General features: G+C 39.3%; 1 protein-coding gene across 1 annotated transcript in view; it reads right to left on the reverse strand.

Annotated features, from left to right (window-relative positions):
- STK26 (serine/threonine kinase 26) overlaps positions 1-25,520 on the reverse strand; it is a 53,903-nt gene that overhangs the window by 13,960 nt on the left and 14,423 nt on the right. Inside the window, exon 3 of the mRNA XM_081808244.1 lies at positions 8,738-8,968. Within this exon, the coding sequence (XP_081664370.1) occupies positions 8,738-8,968 (231 nt within the window). The remainder of the gene's footprint in view (positions 1-8,737; positions 8,969-25,520) is intronic.

Consider the following 25,520-nt stretch of genomic DNA (forward strand, 5'->3'; position numbering starts at 1 on the left):
TTTGTTTCCTGCGATTAAGAATTCCTATCAGTGAGGTCATATGATACATGTCTTTCTCTGTTTGACTTCTTTCGCTCAACATAATACCCTCCAGTTCCATCCACGTCGTTGCAAATGGCAAGATCTCATTCCTTTTGATGGCTGCATAATATTCCATTGTATATATATACCACATCTTCTTTATCCATTCATCTGTACAGTACCACTTTTATCAACCATGATTCATGGGCATTTTTGGTACACATGTGGAGCCTAGAAAGGATATTGTCCCTCCTCGCCCCCAGACCCCTACTGCCAAGGTTCATGGCTAAGAGAAAGGGAGTGTGTAGCTTGAAAAGCATAGGATTACTTGATTACTCCAGAATTAACTTCACTGTTAAGTTGTACAGGAAGAAATGGGGCAAGTACATGTATATAAATTTCAAATCAGGTGCATACACACATGCATATAAATTCCAAATCAGGTGCACACACACACACACCATTCAGCAATGTCAGATAAAAATTGGAATAAACCATTAAGTCTTTTCTTCTTTCAGCTGTAGCCTCAAATACAGGGGACACTTCTCTCCCCAAATCATTTCATGAGTGCTATTCTCTGCATTGTTGTGGGACTACAGACTTGACTATGAGTGGAACAGTTGATTTTACTATCCTGGCAAGGAGCCAAGTTATGAATGGCTTGTGTTCTAAAAGTCCATTTTTAAGTAAGGGTTTCAAATTTGGAAAGCAAGCATTTTTCCCATAAAAAATAATGTCAAGGTTCCTGGGGTACTCCCCCACAAAAGACAGTTGAACACGAAGGTCTCCACAGTATAGCAGGAAGAAAGCCAGAGAAACAAACTACTATTTACACCCTCATAATGTTTCCAGGGGAAAAACCCACTCAGTGTTGTGCTTCAACTTGGGATGTCAGGGACATATTTCTTACCTTTACAGCCCCAGCTCTGGGATGAAGATTCTCCAGCTACTGCCAGGAGCCGTCAAACTCTAAACTCCCCGGGAAGTACTCAGGAGTTCCAATCAAAATGTCCACGTGTCCCCATGAGGCTGGGGCTTCAGCATGGCAAGAGAATGGACCCCAGGAACATGTTCATGTGTAGGGACTGGGAGGTGGCCTAGTGTTAGGGCCCACGGAGGAAGAGTTTGGTTAAATTAAGATGAAAGGATTCCTCCTTCCTTTCTGGATGCTGACACCATGTAGGATGCACGGCGGAGGGGGGCGGGCAGAGGGAAACAATGTACCTTCCCCCCAGTCTCGACAGCCACTCCCCTATCACAGCCTGAACTGAAGAAAGAAAAGAGCTGAGAGTCTTTGCCAGGGGCGGTGTCTAGGGTAGGAAAGAGAGGAAATACATCCCCATAACAGTGGGGAGGGGAAAAAGTTCTGGGAGCGCTTCAGGTAACTTGTTTTTATGTCTCGAAATCAGGCCCTCGGAACCTGAGACTTGTCAACCTGATGTGTCTTTATCCTTCTTTCAAGAGAAGAAAAAAACATTTCTCACAACGCCGCATATCCTGAGAATTTTTTCTTTTGCCACAAGTTTGTTTCTAACAAGTCCTATGTTCTACCTTATGAACTCAGAATGCTTCCCATGCACCTGATGTTTAAAAGGCAAATGAAAAGATCTTATTAAACACGTGTATCTGTTTTCTAGTTCTGCGTGAAGGAAAGCATCTGTTTTCCGAGTTTGAAACAATGTGTGTCCTTTTTTTTTTTTAAAGATTTTATTTATTCATTCGAGACACAGAGATACAGAGAGAGAGAGAGAGAGCACGAGTGGGGGAGAGGCAGAGGGAGAAGCAGGCTCCCCACTGAGCCAGGAGCCAGACGTGGGGCTCGATCCCAGGACCCTGGGATCATGACCCGAGCCGAAGGCAGACGCTTAACCATCTGAGCCACCCAGGTGCCCCAATGTGTGTCCTTTTTTGGGGGGTACCGACTCAAAACAGAAACTTACCAACTGTCTGTTCTCCGCTAAAGCATATTCATGGACAGCTTAAAATGTTATTAAAGTTCGGAGCAAGCAACTTCCAGATCTGAAAAAGGCGGCTTCCTCCTTGCAAGCAAGCCATTGGGTGGGACCAGGACTCTTCGGAAACAGGGCAGGGAAGGAACCAGAGGTGCTGGAGAGATTTCCTGCCTGCTTCCTTCTGATCGCCATTTCTGGAGACAAGCCTCACTGGAAGGCCTTCACTGGAAGGTGTGGGGGCTGAAGCCAGGCTGGTGGGGCTCTTCCCTGCTCAAGGAAGCTTCACCCACAGAGGCTCTTCTCACAGGCTCCTTTCCACAGCAGGTCTCAGGGAAAACACCAATCGCAAACAAAACAAAACCGAAAAGCCTAGACTCTATGTTTGTGTTCTTTTGGAGGACTACAACTTCTACCTTTGATTTCTGTGAAAAGATGTTTGTGTTGGAGAATGCAAATAAGTATGTTTGGCTTGCTTTTAAATAATTTAAAAGGCTGAGATGGTATCTACAGACTGGTTTAAAATTCCAAAAGAGCCAGGGACTATAAACCATAACCGTACATCCGGCACATTGAAGCGGAGGAAGTCCCCGAAGGAAAAACTCCACTTCTCCACTTACAAAGTGACCCACACAGTTTCACAACGGGTTGGAGGAGTAAGTTTAAAGTCCTGCATCAACATGGGTGGTCAGGGGTTAGGAAGTGGCTCTCTGTTCCAAAATTCAGAACGCCTAAAGAGTAGGGACTCTAGAGTCGTACTATTTACTGGGGAGAACTTGAAGCCTAGTGTCAACAGATTACTGCTGTCCGCAGTATCACCTGTCACCCCACAGGAAGGCCACTGAACCCCACTGTTTGCTGCTAAACAGACACTTGGCCAAAGCGGGGAGAAAGGCTACTGTGGAATTTGGAATTCATTTGTTCATAGAAAAAAAAAAACAAAACATTTAAAATACCCATTATCAGGGTGCCTGAGTGGCCCAGTCCATAAGTGTCTGCCTTTGGCTCAGGTCATGATCCCAGGGTCCTGGGATCGAGCACCGCATCGGGCTCCCTGCTCAGTAGGAGGCCTGCTTCTCCCTCTCCCACTCCCCCTGCTTGTGTTCCTGCTCTCGCTATCTCTGTCAAATAAATAAATAAAGTCTTAAAAATAAAATAAAATAAAATACCCATTATATCTATTTGAGAGATGATTATTGTACTATATATTAAATACATGTTGAATTAAATGGGCCGGTCTATGAATCGCCTAGCCAATCACGACATGGACCACATAATCCAACATGGACAACTAAAGTCAGCCAGTTACCAAAGGACAATTGCTGTCTGATTCCACTTATTTTTTTATTTTTTCAAGATTTTATTTATTTATTTATTTGACAGAGAGAGACACAGCGAGAGAGGGAACACAAGCAGGGGGAGTGGCAGAGGGAGAAGCAGGCCTCCCGCCGGGCAGGGAGCCCGACGCGGGGATGCAGGGCTCGATCCGAGGATCCTGAGATCATGACCCGAGCCAAAGGCACATGCCCAACGACTGAGCCACCCAGGCGCCCCTGATTCCACTTATATAAGGAACCCAGAGTCGTCAAATTCCTAGGGACAGAAAGTAGAATGGGAGTTACCAAGGACTGTGGAGAGGCGACAATGGGGAATTATAGTTTAATGGGTATAGAGTTTCAGTTGAGGAAGATGAAAAAGTTCCGGCGAGGGATGGTGGTGATGGTTGCACAGAACTGTACACTTAAAATGGTTAAAATGGTAAATTTTATGATGTATATTTTACCGCAATAAAAAAGAAACAGCACGTAAAATTTTATAGAACCACAAGGGAAAGGAGAGGAGAGATCATCTTGCCACATGCTTTACTACCCTTGAGTCATTTTCTTCCAAACTAGAATACCTTCTCTATACTCCACCCTCACCAAAATTATGCTCAAGTTCTTGTTCAAATGCTAATCCTTGTTAGGGTTATTGTACTTGATGTGCCCACATTAAGTGGGTAATGCGAAGCAAGTTAGATATCTGGGGCTAAGGAGAGAGGCTAGAACCAAAGACATGAATTCAGAAGTTGTCATGATAGGGGCGCCTGGGTGGCTCAGTCGGTTAAGCGTCCAACTCGTGATTTCAGCTCAGGTCATGACCTCAGGGTTGTGGGATTGAGCCCCACATGGGGCTCACAATCAGCATGGAGTCTGCTGGAGATTCTTTCCCTCTGCCCCTCCCCCCTTTCAAATCAATCAATCAATCTTAAAAAAAAAAAAAAAAGAAGTTGTCATGACAGGGTGGATGAGACTGACCAGGGCAAATATGCAGAATGAAAGGTATATACATAGTAGGGCACTCAATAAGTAAATGTCAGCTAAACTGAATCTAATATGGGGCTCCTTAGAGTGTGTTATCTCAAGTTTAAAGCTATATTTGTTTTGAGGAAAAAACATTGTGAGGAGGAAAAAATTTTTCCCTCTTCAACTTCCTTCAAGTTTTATAAGACAACTCCAAAACACAATTTTTAACTAAGGAACATTCCAGAAACATTCACCATACACTGGGAGTGTTAAACACACACAAAAGTCTCAGGAAAAACAGTGAGAAGGTCACAAAACTTTACAGACTCTATTCTGGAATATTTTACTTCTGTCATTCAATTCTTTTTTTTTTTTTTTTTTTTGATAAATATCAAGGTGGTGGTATGTGGAGGGGGGGCATATTTCCTTAACATAAACAGAAATCTAAAGGCGATTTTCAGCAGCAAAATAAAGGCATGATTCAAATTCTATTCAACGCCCGAGTGAGCTTCATTTTAAGATTTACATCGAACTAGAAAAATATTTAAAGATTATAAAAGATTTTTCCAATATTATGAGATCAGAAGGGAAGGGTTTGCTTATTTTAGCATTCTTCATAAAGACTAACTTTGTCTCTCAAGAAAATCTGCAGTGAACTAAAATTAAAGGAAAATACTGTGGTCATACTGATGTTTGTCTGGTTTTTACTCTTGTTTTTAAAAATGAAGTTATACAGTGAGCTCAGTCAAAATGAATACCTTGTACATTTTTGCATGTTTCAAGGAAATCACTACAACTACATACAGTTTCAGAGAGCATATAATTTTCTCTCAAATGCAATAACTTTTTCTCCAGCTTACAGTGAGGTCTTGGTTATGTATGACATGCTGCGTAAAGAGAACCTGAGAAAAACCCATATCCTACTATACTCAATTAACTTGACTCACAAAATCCCCCATGTCATCTGAAATGGAAGGATGCACCACAATAAAAACATAAGTCGATTGATAATGCAGGTCCCTGATGGTACTTAGAGGATGTAGCCTTGAGTTATATTGACTGCATTAAACAGAACCCTGTTATATTTGATGCGATTTTAGTTTTAAAAAAAAAAGCAAGCCTACAGAGTCTCACTACGTTTTAATATAAATGGAAAATAAACAAGTTGGTCAATTTAAGTTGGTAATTTAAATAAATGATACTAAAAGGTTATAAAATCATAAGCTATTTCTGTGTATATATATGCACATGTATACAGAGATAATACACATACATTTATTTACTCTAATGTAAATGGATTCAGGATACAAATAATCAACATCAGCCAGCTGTGAATTTCTACAATTTTATCAAGAAGTGACATGTTTTTCAAAGTAGTCTTTCATATCGTGGACTTTAATTAATGATGGTAAAGGAGATAAAAACAATTCAGTTTAATCCTTTAAGAAGACATCATGGATAATGGCCCTGATTCACTGACTAGTCTGAGAACATTCTATAATCAAGATTTGGACAAGACAATCTGTTTTATTTATTTAAATATTAAGTATTTATGGGTGATTGGTACATGTACACCATGAGGGGAATTTTTTAAAAACATGAAATCTTAGGAATAAATAATACAAACAGAGCTATTATATTTCATTTTCCAAGAGAGTACTGAGTCTGAATCAAGAAAGGCTATAAGCATCCAATGAAAACAGTCAATACCACGTTGATATCCATTTTCAATATAATATAGAATAACCCACTTGGAATAGGGCTTATTTAATATTTTAAGTCAGTTACCAAAAAGAGCTTATCTGTTGTTACAGATGCCTAAGAATAGCAAAGGTTTAGGTTTGCTCTAGAGTAGGTCTGGAATTACCAGGATTCAAGCCAGAAAGAGTAAACCAGAATGCATAAACCACACACACAACAACAACAAACAACAACAACAAATTCCTGAGGCTGCCTCAAACCAAGCCTGCTATGGGAATCAGGAGGGGGACCTAAATGTATTGAGACTGAGTGACCTCTCAGGATTCCTTAAAAAAGAGTCTGACCCGCTAAATAAGTTTTGTAGGAAAGAATTCAAAAGCAAAATATGCCACAAAGAATCAAATAATTGTGGGTACAATTAAAGAGAGCGATGGCTAACACTGAGAAGTAAATTGAACAGGAATTACCATCTCCTCTAGGAAGCCTTTCCTTCACACCACCGCCCTCCCCCTAAAATGAGAGAAGTGACTACTTGCCTATTTGTGCCCTATCTGTACCTTGTACATACTTAATCACAAAATCTGCACCCTTTTAGTGCAATGTGGGACTGTGCACTCCTTAATGGCAGGGGTGAGTTATTCATTTTTTTGGCATGAATTCTACCCTCTTTTTTAATTTTTTTATTATTTTTTTATCATGTCATGTTAGTCACCATACAGTACATCATTAGGTTTTGATGTAGTGTTCCATGATTCATTGTTTGTGTATAACACCCAGTGCTCCATGCAATATGTGCCCTCCTTAATACCCATCACCAGGCTAACTCATCCCCACACCCCCCTCCCCTCAAACTCTCAGTTTGTTTCCCGGAGTCCATAGTCTCTCATGGTTTGTCTCCCCCTCTGATTTCCCCCCTTCATTTTTCCCTTCCTTCTCCTCATGTCCTCTATGCTATTCATTTTTAAAAAAGATTTATTTATTTATGAGGGGGCGGGAAGGAAGGAGCAGAGAGAGAGAATCACCAAGCAGACGCCTGCTGAGCGTGGAGCTCAATCAATGGGGCTCAATCCTACGACCGCGTGGAGCTCAATCAATGGGGCTCGATCCTACGACCCATGAGATCATGACCTGAGTCGAAACCAGGAGCTGGAGGCTCAACCGACTGAGCCACCCAGGTTATTCATTTTTATATCTCCAGCACCTAATACAGTGTATGACACATAGTGACAGGTGTTTAAGGATTTATTCTACTATACATTCATTCCACATTCATCTAATTCATGTAATATTAGAATAAACAGGCTTTGAAAAAAGGCAGTGAAATTTATGATTTCTAAATCAGTAGTAACTAATATAGATAGATTATCCTAGGGTTTATTTGGTCAGCAGAATATAAAAAGATAGCATTAATTCTTATGCAGGCCAATAGCTTGATGAGTTATAAACACACCCTTTTTGGCCTAGAGATAGATGAACAAAAAACCAACCAAACAAACAAAACTCTTTCCCGCCTTGTAAACCCTGAAAAGCAAAGACCTAACTAATACTGCCTTCCTTTGAAAAATTTCAACATGGGGATAAAAATTTTTAACTTTAGGGGGCGCCTAGGTGGCTCAGTCGTTAAGCGTCTGCCTTCAACTCGGGTCATGATCCCAGGGTCCTGGGATCGAGCCCCGCATTGGGCTCCCTGCTCCACGGGAAGCCTGCTTCTCCTTCTCCCACTCCCCCTGCTTGTGTTCCCTGTCTTGCTGTGTCTTTCTCTGTCAAATAAAATCTTTAAAAAAACTTTTTTAATTTTAAAATAATTGTAACTCTAACCTAAGCTAGATTTTTCTATTTATTCTTCACATTTCAATAGACACAGATCCTAACTTTTTTTTTTTAAGGTTTTATTTATTTATTTGAGACACAGAGAGAGAGAGAGCACAAGCAGGGGGAGCAGCAGAGGGAGAGGGAGAAGTAAACTCCCCACTGAGCAGGGAGCCTGAGGTGGGACTCGATCCCAGGACCCTGGGATCATGACCTGAGCCAAAGGCAGACGCTTAACCGACTGAGCCACCCAGGCACCCCAAGATCCTGACTTCTAACTTTGGAACTCAAGAACTCTTGGGTTTTACTAACCCAATCATATCTCCATCTGCCATGACCTCAGGTGTCTGCTAATTCCACAATCCTGGAAACTAAAATTCCAACTTCTATTGGGGAGGGGGGAGGACAGATAGTATTCCATTTGACTCCACTTCAACAGATATTTATCATGGACTTAAGATGTGCCATGTCCTGTGCTAAGTGATGTAAAAACCCAGACTGGTTGAGCTAAACTCCCTGCCATCAAGGAGTTCATAATCTGGAGGGAAAGAAAGATGTGTAAATAAGCACCGTAACTCAATGGAATACATGACATACTTACATATTCCATCAATTCTGAGGTCGAGACAGACTGGACCATTGAGAATAATGTGCGAAAGCCCAGGGGGAAAGCTCTTTCCTGACAAAGGATATGGCCCAAGGACCAGCTGCATTTCTGCTCCCCCGTCAATCCAAAGTTCAGGTGTGGAATAACGGTGCAGCCGAGTGCTGGGATGCATTCAGGATACAGCTGCTAAATCTAAAAACAGTCTATCTGGCACTATAAATGGAGCTGGATTCTGCCTGGAGGCCAAAGACTGCCAAATCCTAATTTAAGACATTGCCTTTCAAAAAATAGAATTAAAAAAAAAAAGGAAGAAAAACTTATAATGAAAATACCTTATGACTTAAATAATACAACACACACATTACCTTTAAATATGATCCATAGTATTTTGTTACATATGAGCTGTCACACTGACTCAAAACAGTTATTTCTTGCTGAATGTCTTCAATTTCATCTTCGGCTTCCTCGAGGTCTATGATTTTAATAGCAACCACTTGCTGGGTACGGTTATCAATTCCTTTGAAAACTTCTCCAAAGGAGCCTTTCCCAATGCGTTCTAATTTTGTGAACAGTTCTTCTGGATCAGCTATGTTATTCTAAGGGGGGACCGGGGAGAGAAAGAAAGAAAAGAACACAAATGTTTTGCATCAAATTTTTTTTACTTGAAAGGAAAATAAATCACATAAGACAATAACACATTTTTAAAAGCATACAAACTCCCTTGATTCTCCACATGTGCTTTGTTAGAGCAATTATAATCCCAAACAGCCAGCTAGTCCATATTCTACGGGATCACTCACACTAACTGGGCTTAGCTGATCTTGTTACCACAAACAATCCCATAGAGCAAATGTTGTCTCTGCTGCCTGCCAAAGGGCCAGGTACTTTTTACTTTGACAACGGCCTTAGCAACACTTTTTCTAGATATATTTCCTTAGGCAAGGGAAACAAAAACAAAAATAAATTATTTGGACTATCCCAACATAAAAAGCTTTTGCACAGTGAAAGAAACCATCAACAAAACGAAAAGGCAACCTACTGAACAGAAGATATTTGCAAATGATATGCCTAATAAGGGGTTAATACCTAAATTATATTAAAAAAAAACCTTACACAACTGAACACCAAAAAAACAAATAATCTGATTTAAAAATGGGCAAAAGACCTGAGTAGACATTTTTCTTTTTTAAGATTTATTTATGAGAGAGAGAGAGAGAGACCATGTGTGCACGTGCACGCAAACAGGTAGGAGGGGCAGAGGGAGAGGGAGAGGTAGAGCATCTCAACCAGACTCTCCACTGATTGGGCCCTGATCCCAGAACCCTGAGATGACGACTTGAGCCGAAATCAAGAGTCTGAGGCTTAACTGACTGAGCCACCCAGGCGACCCCTGAATAGACATTTTTCTAAAGGCATCCAGATGGCCAACAGACACATGAAAAGATGCTCAACATCACTAATCATCAGGGAAATGCAAATCAAAGCCACAATGGGAGATATCACCTTACACCTGTCAGAATGGCTGACCAAAAAAATAACAAGTGTTGGCGAGGAGGTGGAGGAAAAGGAACCCTTGTGCACTGTTGGTGGGAATGTAAATTGGTGTAGCCACTGTGGAAAACAGTATGGAGGTTCCTCAAAAAATTAAAAATAGAAATATCATATGATCCAGTAATTCCACTACTGGTTTTTACCCAAAGAAAATGAAAACATTAATTCTAAAAGATATATGCACCCCTATGTTTATTGCAGCATTATTTACAATAGCCAAAATATGGAAGCAGCCCAAGTGTTCACTGATAGATGAATGGATAAAGAAGATGTGGTATATATATGATAGAATATTATTCAGCCATAAAAAAAGAGCAAGATCTTGCCATTTGTGACGACACAGATGAAACTAGAGGGTATAATGCTAAGTGATATAAGCCAGACAGAGAAAGACAAATACTATGTGATTTCATTTATATGTGGAATCTAAACAAAACAAAACAAAACAGACTCTTAAATACAGAGAACAAACTGATGGTTGCCAGAGAAGAAGGGGTTTGGGGGGCAGGCGAAATAGACAAAGGGGATTAAGAGATACAAACTTCCAGTTATAAAATAAATAAGTTATAGAGATGAAAAGTCCAGCACAGGGAATATAGTCAACAACATTACAGTAACATTGTTTGGTGAATGATGGTGACTATACTTATTGTGGTGAGCATTAAGTAACATATGAATCATTATGTTGTAAGCCTGAAACTAATATAACATTGTATGTGAATTATACTCCAAAAAAGGGGGGGCAGGCACTTTTTAGTATAAAGCAGCTGACTAGACAGTTTGCACATTAATGCAAGGGTAGTGATGGTGAGAGACCGCCTAACCTAAGCTGTAAGTAGGTGAATTGTTTAAAATTCTAACATCCTGCCAGCGAAACATTACCTTTTCACTCTCCTCTTTCCAACTTTGACATTCCAATCACCCCACCTATACTCCTAAACTACCATGCGAACACAGAACGCAAAAGACTCAAGAATCTATGAGTCTTTTTTTCCTTTACTTGGGATCCTATCTGTATGTAACGTTCTCATCAATGGCTGAAATGAGATTCTCCGCCTTGATCATAATTGCTAGTGCTCATTTGGAAATGGTACTACGTTGAGCTTCCACAACTCATCACGCAGTAGGAATCCAGAATCAGTCAACATTTTGCTACAATAAAATCTGGAATGAAGCACAGGTTTTTAGGTTAACAAATGCTTCAGATATTCATAAATTCACTGTCTCTTCCTGATTCAGAAATATCCTTTGCCTTATACAATTTTGAATTCAAACTTGCCTCCCACGAGACAATATTTATATCCTTAAAACTCATATTGCTGAATATGTACTACCAATCAAGTAGAAACACAAGATTTCCAAACCTCCCCAAAAAGGCACGTTATTAATTTGTACTTAAATGCTTCAAAAAATAGAAGGATGCTATCTAGTTCTGGTGAGCTGTATATGTTTAATCTGTCAATTGGACCTACATTATCTGTTCATTTACTACAATTTTACCTAACCAACAATTTCAGGAGACAATTATAGAGTTAGCATGTTCCTTTAGATTTTCTATTAGACAACAAAATCATTAAAGTTTATTTTTGTTTCTCATTAAGTTGTTTGCATCAGCAACAGCATCAAATAGATCCACTAACAATTCCATTAAACTGCCGGCCTTTGAGTAGCTAAAAGCTTATAACCGATTTTGAAAAATTTCACCAATTTTTCTTTTTTCAACCTGCCCAAAATTCAGTTTGTACATGACCTGCTTAATTTATAAGCTTCTCCATTCTCCTTGATTTTTTTCCATTTCTAAAAGATGTACTTTCCATGTAGTAATCTCTTTGATACTGCAAGCTACTTGTTATCCCCACCCATCTCCAGTACCCACATGGAACAAGTATATCTTGAGCTTCCCATACGGGCTTTTTTTGTTTTTTTAAATTTTTTATTTGACAGAGAGAGAGAGAGAGAGAGTACAAGCAGGGGAAGCGGCAGGCAGAGGGAGAGGGAGAAGCAGGCTCTCTGCTCAGCAGGGAGCCCAATGTGGGGCTCAATCCCAGGACCCTGAGATCAAGACCTGAGCCGAAGGCAGACAGACGCTTAACCGTCTGAGCCACCCAGGTGCCCCCCATACGGGCTTTTAAAAATAATTTAGATTTCCAGTAGGCTGCAAATGCATCTTGAATGCTTACATTTTATTATATACCTTCTCTAAAACTTGAGTACCATCATTATTGATTTCCTTGGTGTTCCCTTAGCAAGACACTATACTTTGTTGTGATTAGTATCACATAGTAGCTAACCCACCAGTTACCTCTTCCTACTTTTGGTGATGGTTCTTGTCTTTCTAGTACCTAGTGGCAAAAATACTCGCCAAAGCTCGGTGATAGGTTCACCTCTCTGTAAGTTGCTAAATTCAGTGGATTTGGAAAAATAAAAGGAACAAATCTTTCCATTTTTCTGATATAAACACAAAACAAATCTGAAAGTTGTAAGTATACCATTGATTAAAAAACACACAGTATGCACTCTTTGATAACACATTCTGGACTAGGAAGTGTATTCGTTAACTTTATAACAAGATTTTTTGTTGTTGTAAGCAACAAAGATTAAATCCTAATCTCCTTAATTCATGTTTTAAAAGGATTTCACTGAAACAATCAACCCCTGGGAGAACACAGCTGTTCTATAATAAAATGGGTTCCTGAAAGTATGTAAACAAAGATTTAAACATCAAATCACACTTTGCATTTTAAACAAGCTCTGAAGTGAATCCTAACTCATGATAGTTTCTGATTTTAAATCAAGGAATACCAAGTCGGACAAAGGAAAAGAGAAAGCTTTTACACGATGTTTGCACTTCCCACTCCTTTATTTTGGGATGAAAACTTGTCATGCAGAACCCCAACATCTAGAGTGGGGGGAATCATGAAAACAACTTTTCCCGAGGAGAACCTCACCTCCCTGACTTCCGGAAGGCTAGAGATCCCTGCCCTGTTTACCAAGGCCTGAATCTTGGATAGATAATACCGAAGTTCTATCTTTCCCTTCACCATCTCACTAGCTTCTTAAACCGAAGTACACTAAATCTTTATTAGGACAGGTATTCTTTCTGTTTTTTTTGTTTGTTTTTGTGCAAGGGCAAAATCAAGGAAATACATGGTAAGCATCTCAAGCAATGCACTAGGAAACAATCTATATGAAGAAACTGATTTGGCCACCTGTTCATATCACTCTTCTTCAGAGTCTCTAAGAAAATCAAGTCAGCTCCCTCTGCATCCCAATCAAATTTTAAGAATATTAAAATATTAGAGAATATTAAGAATTTCCAAAGAATATTAAAATCTCCTAATCTTCCCACCTTTACTGCAAAATCCCAGTTTACTACTAGATCCGTATTTGCATTGCCTTCTCAAAGCCCTGACGCAGAATGGAGCTCTAAGTTCGATAGCAGCAAATGGGAGGGATGGCTACATTAACTTCACATGGATTTACAACTAACGGTAGATGATTTATACATGCCCCACAAAAGCAGGTCTGTACATGTGGGAACCTCACAGGTCCACCTCAGGACGTTCATCAGACTGTGCTTGGATTTGAACTCTTCGGCTCTAAGCACACTGTTACAAATTTAAGTCTTAGAAGTTACCATTACTACTAAAACATAACAGCAGCAACAAGCTTTCAGTGTGGAGATACTCTTAGCATGTCCAAAAGGGACATCTTACTGTGGAAAGCCAGGGGCAGATGCAAGAAGGCTTCTTACACACTTAAATCACAGAATCAGAGGGCTGGAAGGATTCTTAAGGGTTCTCTAAGGGCTCTCTGGTCCTGGCTACACATTAGAGTCACCAGTACGACGTTTAAAATGCAGATACCTAGTCCTCATCCCCCAAGTACTGATCTGGGACTTCTGAAATTAGGGCCCAGCAATAAGTTTTTGTTTTAAAGTACTCCAAACTACTTCCTATGTAGTCATTTTGGCACCAGACTTGACATTGGCATTGGGAACCACCGAGCAGACATCTGAAATTTGTATCCTTGATTATAGGGAACTCATCACCCCTATTTTTCCCAGGCAAGCCTGTGGCTCTCTTCTAACTGTGCACACTAAAAGTGGACAACTCAGAGATTAAAAGTAAACTGAAGGCCACTTTGGTATTTATATATATATAGCTGTATTTAAAAAATTAAGTCTACAATACTTCTAAGGACACATCTCTAAAATTAGTGCCTACCCTCAAATAAGACCAGAAAAGTAATATTTACCAAAACACACACAATGTATCCCGTACCCTCTCTCATTCTCTCTCTCTTTTTTTTTTTTTTTGTAATTACTTCCATTTATTCCTTCACTACCCGGAGGCCAGGACCCCAGGAAGTGCCACAAAACTGAGGCAGGATACTCTTTGTGTATGTATCTTTGAACACTTTTTTTTTTTAACACAATATGGTATATGTAATAATAGAGTACATAATAGGTTCAGATCTAATTGATGAGAGTTTTGAGTTAACAGTCAACATTGGCAAAGAGTAAAAGTTTAGCTAGTAGAAAATGGGTACAAATTGTGGAGGGGGGTGGAGGGAAGGTAAAAAGGTTTCCTTGACCCTCTTAAGGTCCCTGGCTGGGTCTGAAAATTAAACTCACAAAGATGGATTAACAGAAGAAAAGCATATACATTTATTTAATCTAAGTTTTACATGATATCAGAGCCTCCATAAAGAAATGAAGACTCAGAAATGGCTACACTGGTGGGTTTTTAAAAAAAGAATGACTTTCTCTCTCTTTCTTTCTTTGAGAGAATATGAGCAGGAGAGGAGCAGAGGGGAGAGGGACAAGCAGACTCCGAGCTGAGCGTGGAGCCTGATGTGAGGCTCAATCCCAGGACCCTGAGATCATGACCTGAGCCAAAACCAAAGTTGGATCTCAACCGACTGAGCCACCCAGGCATCCCTAAACTGGTGTGTTTTAATGCTAGGTTTGACAAAGAGCAAAAAATTGTGGAAAAGGGCAAAGAGTATGAGCTAAATGTAGTAAACTGGGGGAAACATAGCAAGGCCTGTTTGTTCAGATTCTTCTTGGCATCCCTTTGTCTTTGGAGATAAGGATGCTCCTTTCTTTCTGGTACTATGAGAACACCTCCCACATGAGGGTCTTATGACCTGCTTCAGGGGAGAGGGGCAGTGAGGAAGGGAAGGGGGAGAGTCAGTCAGAGTGACCTTCCTACTTCTATTTCCTCAAACTCCTTTAGCTTAAAATATTCAATATGCCAAGGTGCTATATTTTGGGGTAGCATATCCTGAACCCCATCAGGGGCATTAGGAATAACTGAATCAGGAGAAACAAGAAAATTGTAGACAGAATTAGAATTAGCCTTGAGGTTTTAACAGAATGGAGACCTGGAAAGCCAAAGGTGGTCAAAAACCAAAGGTACAAAATCTAGTTTCTTTGAATCTGAAGTAGTCAAAGTAAAACCTCCAGTCTGGAGCTGAGAGTAAAACCATACAGATTTAGGGAAGAGAAGGTAGATTTCTCAGAGAATTTGACCAGGAAGGGTTGAGCTCAAGTGAAAGAACCTGCAAGAACTAAGAACCCAGCTGAGCAAAGCTGACCTTAAGATAGGTTTTGCACTTGCCTCCCTACCTTGATAAAATCCAAACTATGGATGCTCTTGGCTATACAATACTTTTTGCACTTTACAAAGACTGATCTGTTTAGAGGCCTACCAGTGACTCACTCATGAAGAAGGGGTATACAGGAAATGATGAGCAAAGAATGTGCTAATGATATCAGGCTTAGAAAGGAAGACCTCTTACTCTCCTCAAAGTCTCAAGTGGTAACACCAGGAGTGACTTGCTGTGAACTCAGAATGCCCAGACAGTCACAGAGAGTAACTAAAAACTGTGGCCTAACAATATACTAAAGACTAGAGATTTACCCACTTAACTACCTGTTGAAATTGCTCAGATTAGTTCTCCCAAGCTAGAGAGGAAACACTTTTCTGGATTACTTCCGTGTCTGTACTATTACCTGTCATCTAACAAGTAGAATGCATAGAAAGCATTTTCTAGGGCTCCATGAGCTTCAAATGCAATTAGTTCTATTATAACTGCCTATGTTAAGATTCGTCAACTTCCCTATAAACATTGCCTCAAAAGTTTGAGTGTCTCCTAATCAAGATGATGCCAGAAAAAATATATGTAATGATTTAAAATCAACAGCCATATACCTCTTAGCACTGCTTGTGTTCAAGACCACAGGACACTATCTATCTTTTTAAAGTGCTGTATATGATCCAAGCACAATTGATTTCTCCCTGGATAGAACTGTAACAGTCACAGGCTTTTATAGCTGGAAGGAAATGTGTAGGTCATTTAGACCAACTCCTTATCACCACCATCAGTAACAAGCATTTATTGTATGCCCACTGTGTCTAATGGCTAATACCACCAAATGGAAGCTATGAAATTTAAGGCCGTTTATGTCAAAATGATGGCAGAGGTAGGGAAAGGTTAAGAAGGGGAACAGAAATCCTGAAATTAAAAGAATTATAGGATCTTTGAGATGGATAGGAACTTAGCAAACATCTGATCCAAAATCTGTTTTTATAGGGGAAAAAACCCCAAATTGTTCAAGGATATAAGGTAGTTAACTAGCGGCAAAGCTCAAAGTTGAACCCAGGTCCCCTAACTCCTAAGTATAAGGTTCTTTCACTACAGCTTGGATCAATTTGTAACTTAAATTATACTCTTTTGCTATAAAACCAAAGTTTTTTTCCATCACGAACAGAGCCCATAACTGTCCAATGTCTACTTAAGAATATCCCGACATTTAAAGAATCTGAAAACTTTTAAACCTAAAAGAATTTGAAAAACTTAAAATAGAATTTTCCTCTCCTCCAAATGATAGGATTTCTTACAATTTTGGAATCACTATGCAATTGACTGATCCCTGTAGATATGCATGATTACCAAATATTTTATACTACAATTCCACAGAGAAGTGACCTGTATGTAATCTTGACTTTCTGGCAAGGTTACTATATTTAGCCCATTTTTTTCCATGTCAATAATTAATCTGGAATGGGCTAGCCTCTGCAGTGTGGGAGGCAAGGTAGTGATGGTATTCCATACCATGATTCCCATAGGAGCCAATGTCCGGAAACCAAGAGCTCCAATTCCAGCTTTATCAGTGACTTATTGTAACCCTTAACACTTCTGTAACCCTTAACGCTAAGGCTTTCAGTTCTGTTCATTTAAAAAGACCCTCAAGTTGATGAAATTGTCCAAGAATAAAAATAATATTTTTGTGTTAGGTTTTATATGGGCAGAGAATTGTTCACATGACCATGTGAATACTCAGATTACTTTAATAGTGAGAAGAACAAAACTCACAATTTTTTCTAAACTTTTGAAGGATGTGATGTTAGCAGAGTATTTTTCTCCTTTGTACAACCTCAGGTTCATATTACAAGTATCTAATAAAAATTGATGGAATTCTTAAGAGACCTCTGTGATTTAGATTTCTGAAGTAAAATACTTAGCTTCACTATATTTTGTATATGACAGAATAAGAACTAAGGTAAAGCTGGTATGTCTGTATGTGTTTCAAATTCAACATGGAGAGCTGGGCTTGAGGTCAATTTCCGTCAGGTGGTCAGTCGTCTGAGTTTGTATTTCCATGTCTGAGAGCTCAAAATATTTATCTAAGTGCATAAAGAAAATGTTCCTAGTTTGCCTATTGTTATGCCACATTTTTGTATCTCTCTCAAAGGTTATTATAATTTGCTTTTGCAACATACAGATGTCAAATTGCCCGGTTTTACGTATACGCAATGAAATAAGTGAACTGTAGTCAAAAATGTAGTTACGACAACCCTGGTCTTCCTTGTGGTCATCACACAGCATTTTATCAACTCACAGTGGAGTCCCCGTCTTTACTTACCACTTAAAAGGCAGTTTTGAGATGGATGAGGCAGCCCTGGTCTTAACCAGCAAAGCATGAAGTCAAAGGTCTCATACAGTATTATTTTGTACTCTTTTTTTTTTTTTTTTAAGATTTTATTTATTTATTTATTTGATAGCGAGAGAGAAACAGCATGAGAGGGGATAGGGTCAGAGGGAGAAGCAGGCTCCCCGCCGAGCCGGGAGCCCGATGCGGGACTCGATCCCGGGACTCCAGGATCATGACCTGAGCCGAAGGCAGTCGCTTAACCAACTGAGCCACCCAGGCGCCCTTATTTTGTACTCTTAAGCAACAATTTAAACTTCCAGCAATTTTGTGCACAGCAACAAGAAGAAAAATGTGTTCATAAGGCAGAAATAAAATTAAGTTTATAAGTACTTTTTCATCTTTCCTTTATTATTCCTGTTTTTAAATGTACCTCATTAGCAAAAATGCTTGGAAAATATTGTAGCAGAGGATAACTTCATTGAAATTATTATAAAAGGTTTTGACATAGCAGCATGAATAACATAGCAGTTTGAGGAGTTTCTCCTGCTTAATAACTGTGAGTCTACTTCACCTTTAAGAACAAAAGAATAATTGAAAATATTCCTTCATCTGAATTCCTCCTACTCAAGAGAGGATAAGGAAAGAGCTTCCTCTGGCCTCCTAACGTGCTTTCTTCTCTGTACTTAAGCTCAGAGCAGAGGGAAAGAACAATGGAGTAAGCAGGACACATTCTGGGATGTGAAGAATGCAGTTCTTTAAACATGTTGGTAAGACAGTTCAATTTACAGCCGGGTAAAGAAGAATGAAACATCTCTTTGATTCTATTGTCACTTTTCCACGTACCACATTTTTCGAAAGAAAAATTAAATGCAGAAAGCACAAGAAGAAATTTCACCATAACCTCCCCTCTCTTAGAAATCCTTAAGAAACAGATTCCTAGCTGGCGGCGCTTTTATTAGCTCTATTTCCTAGATAGATCTTGAAATTCCTGCCATTTTAATTGAAAGTAGAAATATCAGATTATTTTGTCCAGCCAGGTAAATCATCTTCGGGTCGAAGGCCTTTTAAATGGAAGGAAATAACTAATTTTGTCTTTTTGACTAACTTTCTGGGATTTGAAGTTCCCTTAAACCTTTAATTATAGCCATGGGTAAGGGAAAGGAGACATTCTGCAAACAATCACATTCTTCTCTCAATAAACCAAAAAGTCTAAGGCTATCATCACAATAAATGCTGGATGCAAATGCCATTGCATCATTTAGCTCCTTTCTCTCTGACCTTACAGCCATTCCAGAGGAAAAAGGACGTCTGGTTTCTTATAAGTATTACAGAGGTAAAGAAAGCAGAGAGGTCCGGCAAAATGGCCTTCATTTTGCTTATCCCGGAAATGACAAGCAGTCAGCGATAAAATGTCGGCTTCACCATCTGTAAAATGAGGGAAAGAGGTGGGCTCCATGATCTCTAAATCCCTTCCTGTTTTGACACTGCAAATTTGTGGGGGATTAAAGCCAAGTCGCTTCGTTCCCCCTCCTTGTTGCCAACTCTAGTTTTGAAGCAGTCATTAAGGTAGGGGATGAACTGACTCAAATGGAAAGTTTACACCACCCCATTGTCGCAGCAAGCAATTCAGAATCTCTAGCAGACTGCATTCAAGTCCCAACTCTCTGATACTATAATGAAGCAGGCTGAGAAGCCAAGGACGGATAAAGAGCAACAGGGTAAGATACTGTCCAGACCATGGCCCACTGTAGATGAGTGACTGCTCCAAGGAAGCCAAGGGGAGCCAGACGTTCAGCTCACACAGGACCTAAGGTTCTATTGGTCTTCCTCTGCTTTCATTGTAAATTCATTCCTAACGTAATATTCAGAAAGTAACGTAATTATCCTTGCCCATATACAGAACTAGAACACCCAACAAAACTAAGTGCCCAAAGGGAAAACTTCAGGAATACCTTATCATGTACCAAACACAACACTTCAGTGAGTAGTAGCTTGGACATACAAACTTGAAGGCAATGCTCCACTGGGGAACAATTTTACTTTCTTATTTTTGAGCCTTTGAGTCATGCCATTTTTTCTGTCAACAATACCCTGACTCTCCCCCATCTCTGGAAATACCACATCTCTTAAAAACAAAGAAACAAGCAAGCAAAACACCTTCCCAACTCCCCAGGGTAACCTGATCACCTAACACTCAATTGCTTCATTCCCTGCCCTCCCATAGCTCTTTGCTGGAGCCTCCGACACAGTACACATTTTACTATCTTTGCGTTCTCTTTCATTGTCATGATCGTTCTTTTCTCAAATGAATAAACACATTAAGGAGGGAGCTCCGTCTCAGTAAGCACCAGGTACCCTCACAGCACCAGTGCTTTGTATACTGGATGTAGTCCTTGGATGTTTGCAGGGTGTTTACAACTTACCTGCAATCTTCGGCATGAGGTTATCCTTTCATTTATAGTTTGATTTCTGACTTTTGGTGCAAGGGAGATTACATTCAATAAACTGAAGAATGTTAAAATAGGTATGAAATTCTAAGTCAACCCCTATTCTCGCATGTGATTAACATAATAGAAACTTTCCAAAGTGACAACTTTGAGAGGTTTTTCTTTCTACTTGGAGAGCTCTTTAGGTTGCAAAATAGCAGTTCTTCATGTAATATGGAGCTATACCCAAAGGACAGTTGGTAGTAGCTATACCCACAAGGATGCAGATCACTAATCTATGCAAATATGATTCTGGAAGCACATCCGCAATCACTATTAACCAGAACCATATGACTGTGCGTCCTGGAGAGTCTAGGACAATTTCATACTCTAATGCAAAGACTAAAGGTCTCGAAGAGTGGCAGTCGGTATATCACTCTGCTGTACATTTCTTTTAATTTACTTAGGCTAAACACATATAGAAATACACAATTCAATCAGGGATCAGGTTTAACCATAAGCATTAATGTTAAAATAAAAGGATTATTACTGACTACACAGGATGTTATATAAATATGGCCTGGGATTGATAACAAGCTCTTACTATAAAATATTCATTTGGAAAGGGGGATGAGGCCATACAGTGAAAGGAAGACAAAGATCCTGCTAATATAGAAATGATAAAACAGGTATCCTAATTTATTCAGGCCATTATTTAATCAAACCCACACACAGGGCACTTTAACATGATAGACGTTGAGAGCCTCATTTTATGCTATCCATCCTGGAGGTAAAATAAAAGGATGCCATTCAACTACTTTCAGAAATAAACATCTTTGGATAGAATCTAAGGCAGAGACACCTTATAGCAAATATCGAGCTATTGCAGATAATGTTACCGTGAATCATTAGCACACTTATTAAAATGCATCAGATTAAAACAAAATTGATTTGCTCGCTGCCTATCTTCCTTCTAGATGGGGAACTCCAATTAAAATCAATAGGTTTGAAGCTTGTAAGCACAGCACTAAATTATTAACACCATGAGTTCTTTTAGAAAATTAACACTGATTGAAAAAGTGGAATTTTACATAGACTTACCTTTTCATTCTTAATGAGAAAGTGGCTGCAGTATAATTTCCCTCCAACATTTCTCTTTAATCAAATCTATACTTTGAGCGGATTTAATCAAATTGTACTTGCAAGGAGTTACCCAGTGGAATCTTAGGACTAAGGAAAATTACTTCTTAGGTCCTTCTGGCTTTAACATTCTATGATCCCAAGAAAACGATACTAATGGCATGATGGTGTCAACAGCAAAGAATTTTAATCTTGGCAAATAAAAGCCTAGAGGAGATTCTCAAATACTCAAAAGAATAGTCTTTAATATTTTCAACAATCCACTCTGTAGTTCCCCAAAGTGAAAAATATCATCAGAGTATCTATTTATGTGTGTGTGTACGGCTAAAAGAATAATGTTGGTTGTTATTTTTACATCTTATCTACTTCTTTAAAAGATTTGAAGCAGTGCATTCATAAACAAGAATACATTCAGGAATCAAGTAAAATGGGGTGTCTGTGTGGGTCATAGTTGTACCTGAAAACCTAAGGAAAGAAGAACTACTACAAATGAACATAAAAGTTAGCTCTGTGCTCAGCACCATGGTGCACCCAACATATATGAGAAATTAGCTTACAGGAACAAATTTGTTACACTAACAAAACGGGCTGAATTTCAACATCCTCACTGATGATGTTCTTACTGTTATTCCTTTTCCCTTGCATAGGGAGTACCACTTCATGTGCAAAAAAAAAAGCCCTGATTGGGGTGCCTGGGTGGCTCAGTCGTGAAGCGTCTGCCTTCAGCTCAGGTCATGATCCCAGGGTCCTGGGATCGAGCCCCGCATCGGGCTCCCTGCTCGACAGGAAGCCTGCTTCTCCCTCTCCCACTCCCCCTGCTTGTGTTCCTGCTCTCGCTCTCTCTCTGTCAAATAAATAAATAAAATCTTTTAATAAAAAAAAAAAAAGCCCTGATTATCCCCGTATTTTAATTTCCCCAAAGAATTCCAGCTTGGAGACCTCTTCTGCTTTTGGTTGTGAATTAATCTCCTCTTGAAGTTTACCAACTTTTCCCAAACTGAAATTTCTCAACCCATCCGCGTCCTACCCTACCCTCCACTGTCAATAGCAAGTGTGAATATACTGTACCTAAAGGTACAGATTCACCAGTTTGAACCCCCATTGATGTGTGCTGACATTGCTGAAATCTGTTCATGTTACCAAAGCACAACGTTGGACAAATTCAGTATTCAAATAAAGGAGGGGAAATGCTACTGACATTATGAGATAGCTACTAATATGTGATGAATCTTTTAATTTTTAACAAATACCATTATAAACATAAGGCTGTTTATGTGTTCTCGATACAGCTGGGGCTAGGATATTTTATTAGTTAAAATTTATAGTCTTTGTTGATTTATCAATCAACAAAACTGTGATTCTCCAACAAGGATCATCAATATCCAGTAACAAATTTTAATACATGTACAGAAAATCTTAATTTTTTTCCTCCAAAAAAATATGCTATATGGTCTCTTTGGGAATGTTAAAGGGTCATTTTATTTTAGAACTGGGAGGAACCCTTATAAAATATTTGGGCTTTTGATTTTATAATGAGTGATTTCTAGCTGGGGGTGGGGTGGGGAGGAGCAATAACAAACATAACCTCAGGATGGAGACAAATAACAAAGTTCCTTAATTAGTTCTTGAACTACCATAGCCAAAATAAGGTTGATGAGCAATTCAAAGTAATTAAAATGCTTTGAACAGTGTGCTACCCAAAAAGATCTGTGATCTACAACTTGAGCTGACTTGTACCCTATCATTTTACAGCCCTAACCAGAGAGAAAGTACCACTCACCAAACAAATCCTCACTGCCCACCCCGAAAGGACCCATAGAACATTCTGAAAAACACAACTTTGAAATCCCTTTGTCCTTTCTTGCCTTGGTGAATTTCTTTCCCTTTCTTTCTCTTCTTCTCATCCAGTCTTAAAGCCAGCTCAGCTACCCAGTGATGCCTTTCCTGACCATCCCAGCAGGCTGGCTTGACTCATCTTTCCTAGGAATTTCTGGACAGGCCAGGAGGGAGCCACTGAAAGCTTTCAGCAGACGAGTGGAAAAATCAAGTCTGTGTTTCAGGTAGCTCCCTCATGTCTGCACCTAGCCCCAAGCCTACTTAGTGACAAAGGCTAGAATGCCATGATAAAAGAAGAGATGATGTCTGACACTTTCAGGCGGGGGATGGGGGGGTGGGGGGGGGTGGGAACCCTCATAGATCTTCATGATTAACTGAATATGGAGATAAAAGAAATCAGCGGCAAATTACAAATAATGCCTGCTAGTCTTTTTCTCCCTTGATAATTTTGTGATTTACCAATATATGTTTTATGGCTGATAGCACCTCCCCCACTCAATCAAGTAGTTAAGCGGCATTTGGTAGAGCCTGATTATTTCATATGCTATGATCTAATAATTTTAATGCATTTTTGATTAAGTACTATTCTCCTTACTGCTGACAAACCTGAGACGTTAATTGTAGGGTGAAGGCACTCATTCAGTACAAGGAGGAAACAAATGTGATTATGTCTGACACTTAGCACTCTATTCACCTTCCTTCTCTAATAGATATCACCCTTTAATTTAAAATAGTGATAAAAGCAATCAGTGCCTTCTACTGTGTTCCTATATAAAATTCTCCCACTTTTATTTTCTTGCTTTAGAAACTAAGAAAAATATTAAAATCTATCTGTATACACATAATTTATCATATTATCATTACCAATACGACTTTCCATATAATTCAACCACTAAACTTTCTGTCTAGGAAACAAAAAAAAATGTCTACCTACTTAGCATCACAGTAATGGGACCAATATATAAGTCAGTTACTCTCATGAAGAGCAACTGTCCTATTATCTTACTGTATCCCTAACCTCAGAGCAAATACTATAAAACGTTTCCTTTATTTAGATCAGCAATTCTCAGTGTGGTCCCATACCCTAATACAGCGGTCCGCAAACTATTCTGTAAAGGGCCACATAGTAAAGGCCTTAAGCTCTGTGGGCCAGGTACATTTTGTGGCCCCTGTCACATATTCCTCTTCTTGTTCAGTGACTCTTTAAAAACACAGAAAATATTTTTTTAGCTTGCAGGCTACACACAAACAGGCTGCAGGCAGGGCTTAGCCCTTAGCTATAGTTTGCTGACAGTTGCTGTAAGGAATCCATTATATGTAACAAATAAACTCTGCTCTTATATATCTAGAATGGCCTTAGCTTGAGAAAACATTAACTCAAATCCTTTTCTGTTTTGTGGTTCAGATGACAACAGTGGTTGAGAAAGGCTGCAATAGATTAACAAGGGTCCAAAAACACTACTGGAAGAAGGTGATCATTATTATTTTAAAAAAAAACAGGCATTCAAAAATATTTACTACGGAGAAGTTAAAATCTAAAATTTCCAGAAACTTTTGTCCAAAGCATAGGCTGAACATTATAGCCTCACTATAATTACACATAGTAGAGAAGTAATTATACATTAATCACCTCAGTAGAATATTAATTACATCTAATTCAAAATTTGTTTGGAACAGGTACTTGATCCCTTCCATATATACATAGTCATAAGTGCTTTATCTTTTGTAAACAATAACCTAGTCCAGACTCCTGAGCAGAATCCCCCGCATTCACAGTTTCAGAGCTTACGGGTTACCCTCTACAATCTCCTCATTTTACATTTGAGGAGAGGCATGCAGTCATGATTTTATAGTATAGAGGAATAGAATACACTACATTCTTCATTCTAGTAGCTAGGAGGAAATGACTTAGTGTCCTACCAGAAAAAAAATTAATTAAATTCTCAAGCTCTGGAACCACTTGTCCATATTAAATAAAACTATTCCTTCACAATATACAGATCATCTTTCCGGTTAGAGGAGTTTTTAAAAAAATCGTCTAAAACTGTGCTTCAGCTTTCAATCAGGATCATACTTACACTATCACTGCATGACACACTGTGCTCAAAAAATAGACACACGGGAAATGAAAATGCTTCTAGTTATACAGATGGACTCTCCCAAAGAACCCTGGCATGTGGGTGAACAAGGGAACCTAGGGTGGGGGCTGTAATCCCTGAGCAGAAAACAATCTTCGTTGGGTTTTCAGGTATG

The sequence above is a fragment of the Leptonychotes weddellii genome, chromosome X (assembly GCF_054177405.1).
Source record: "Leptonychotes weddellii isolate Sample4059 chromosome X, ASM5417740v2, whole genome shotgun sequence".
Lineage (NCBI taxonomy): Eukaryota > Metazoa > Chordata > Mammalia > Carnivora > Phocidae > Leptonychotes > Leptonychotes weddellii.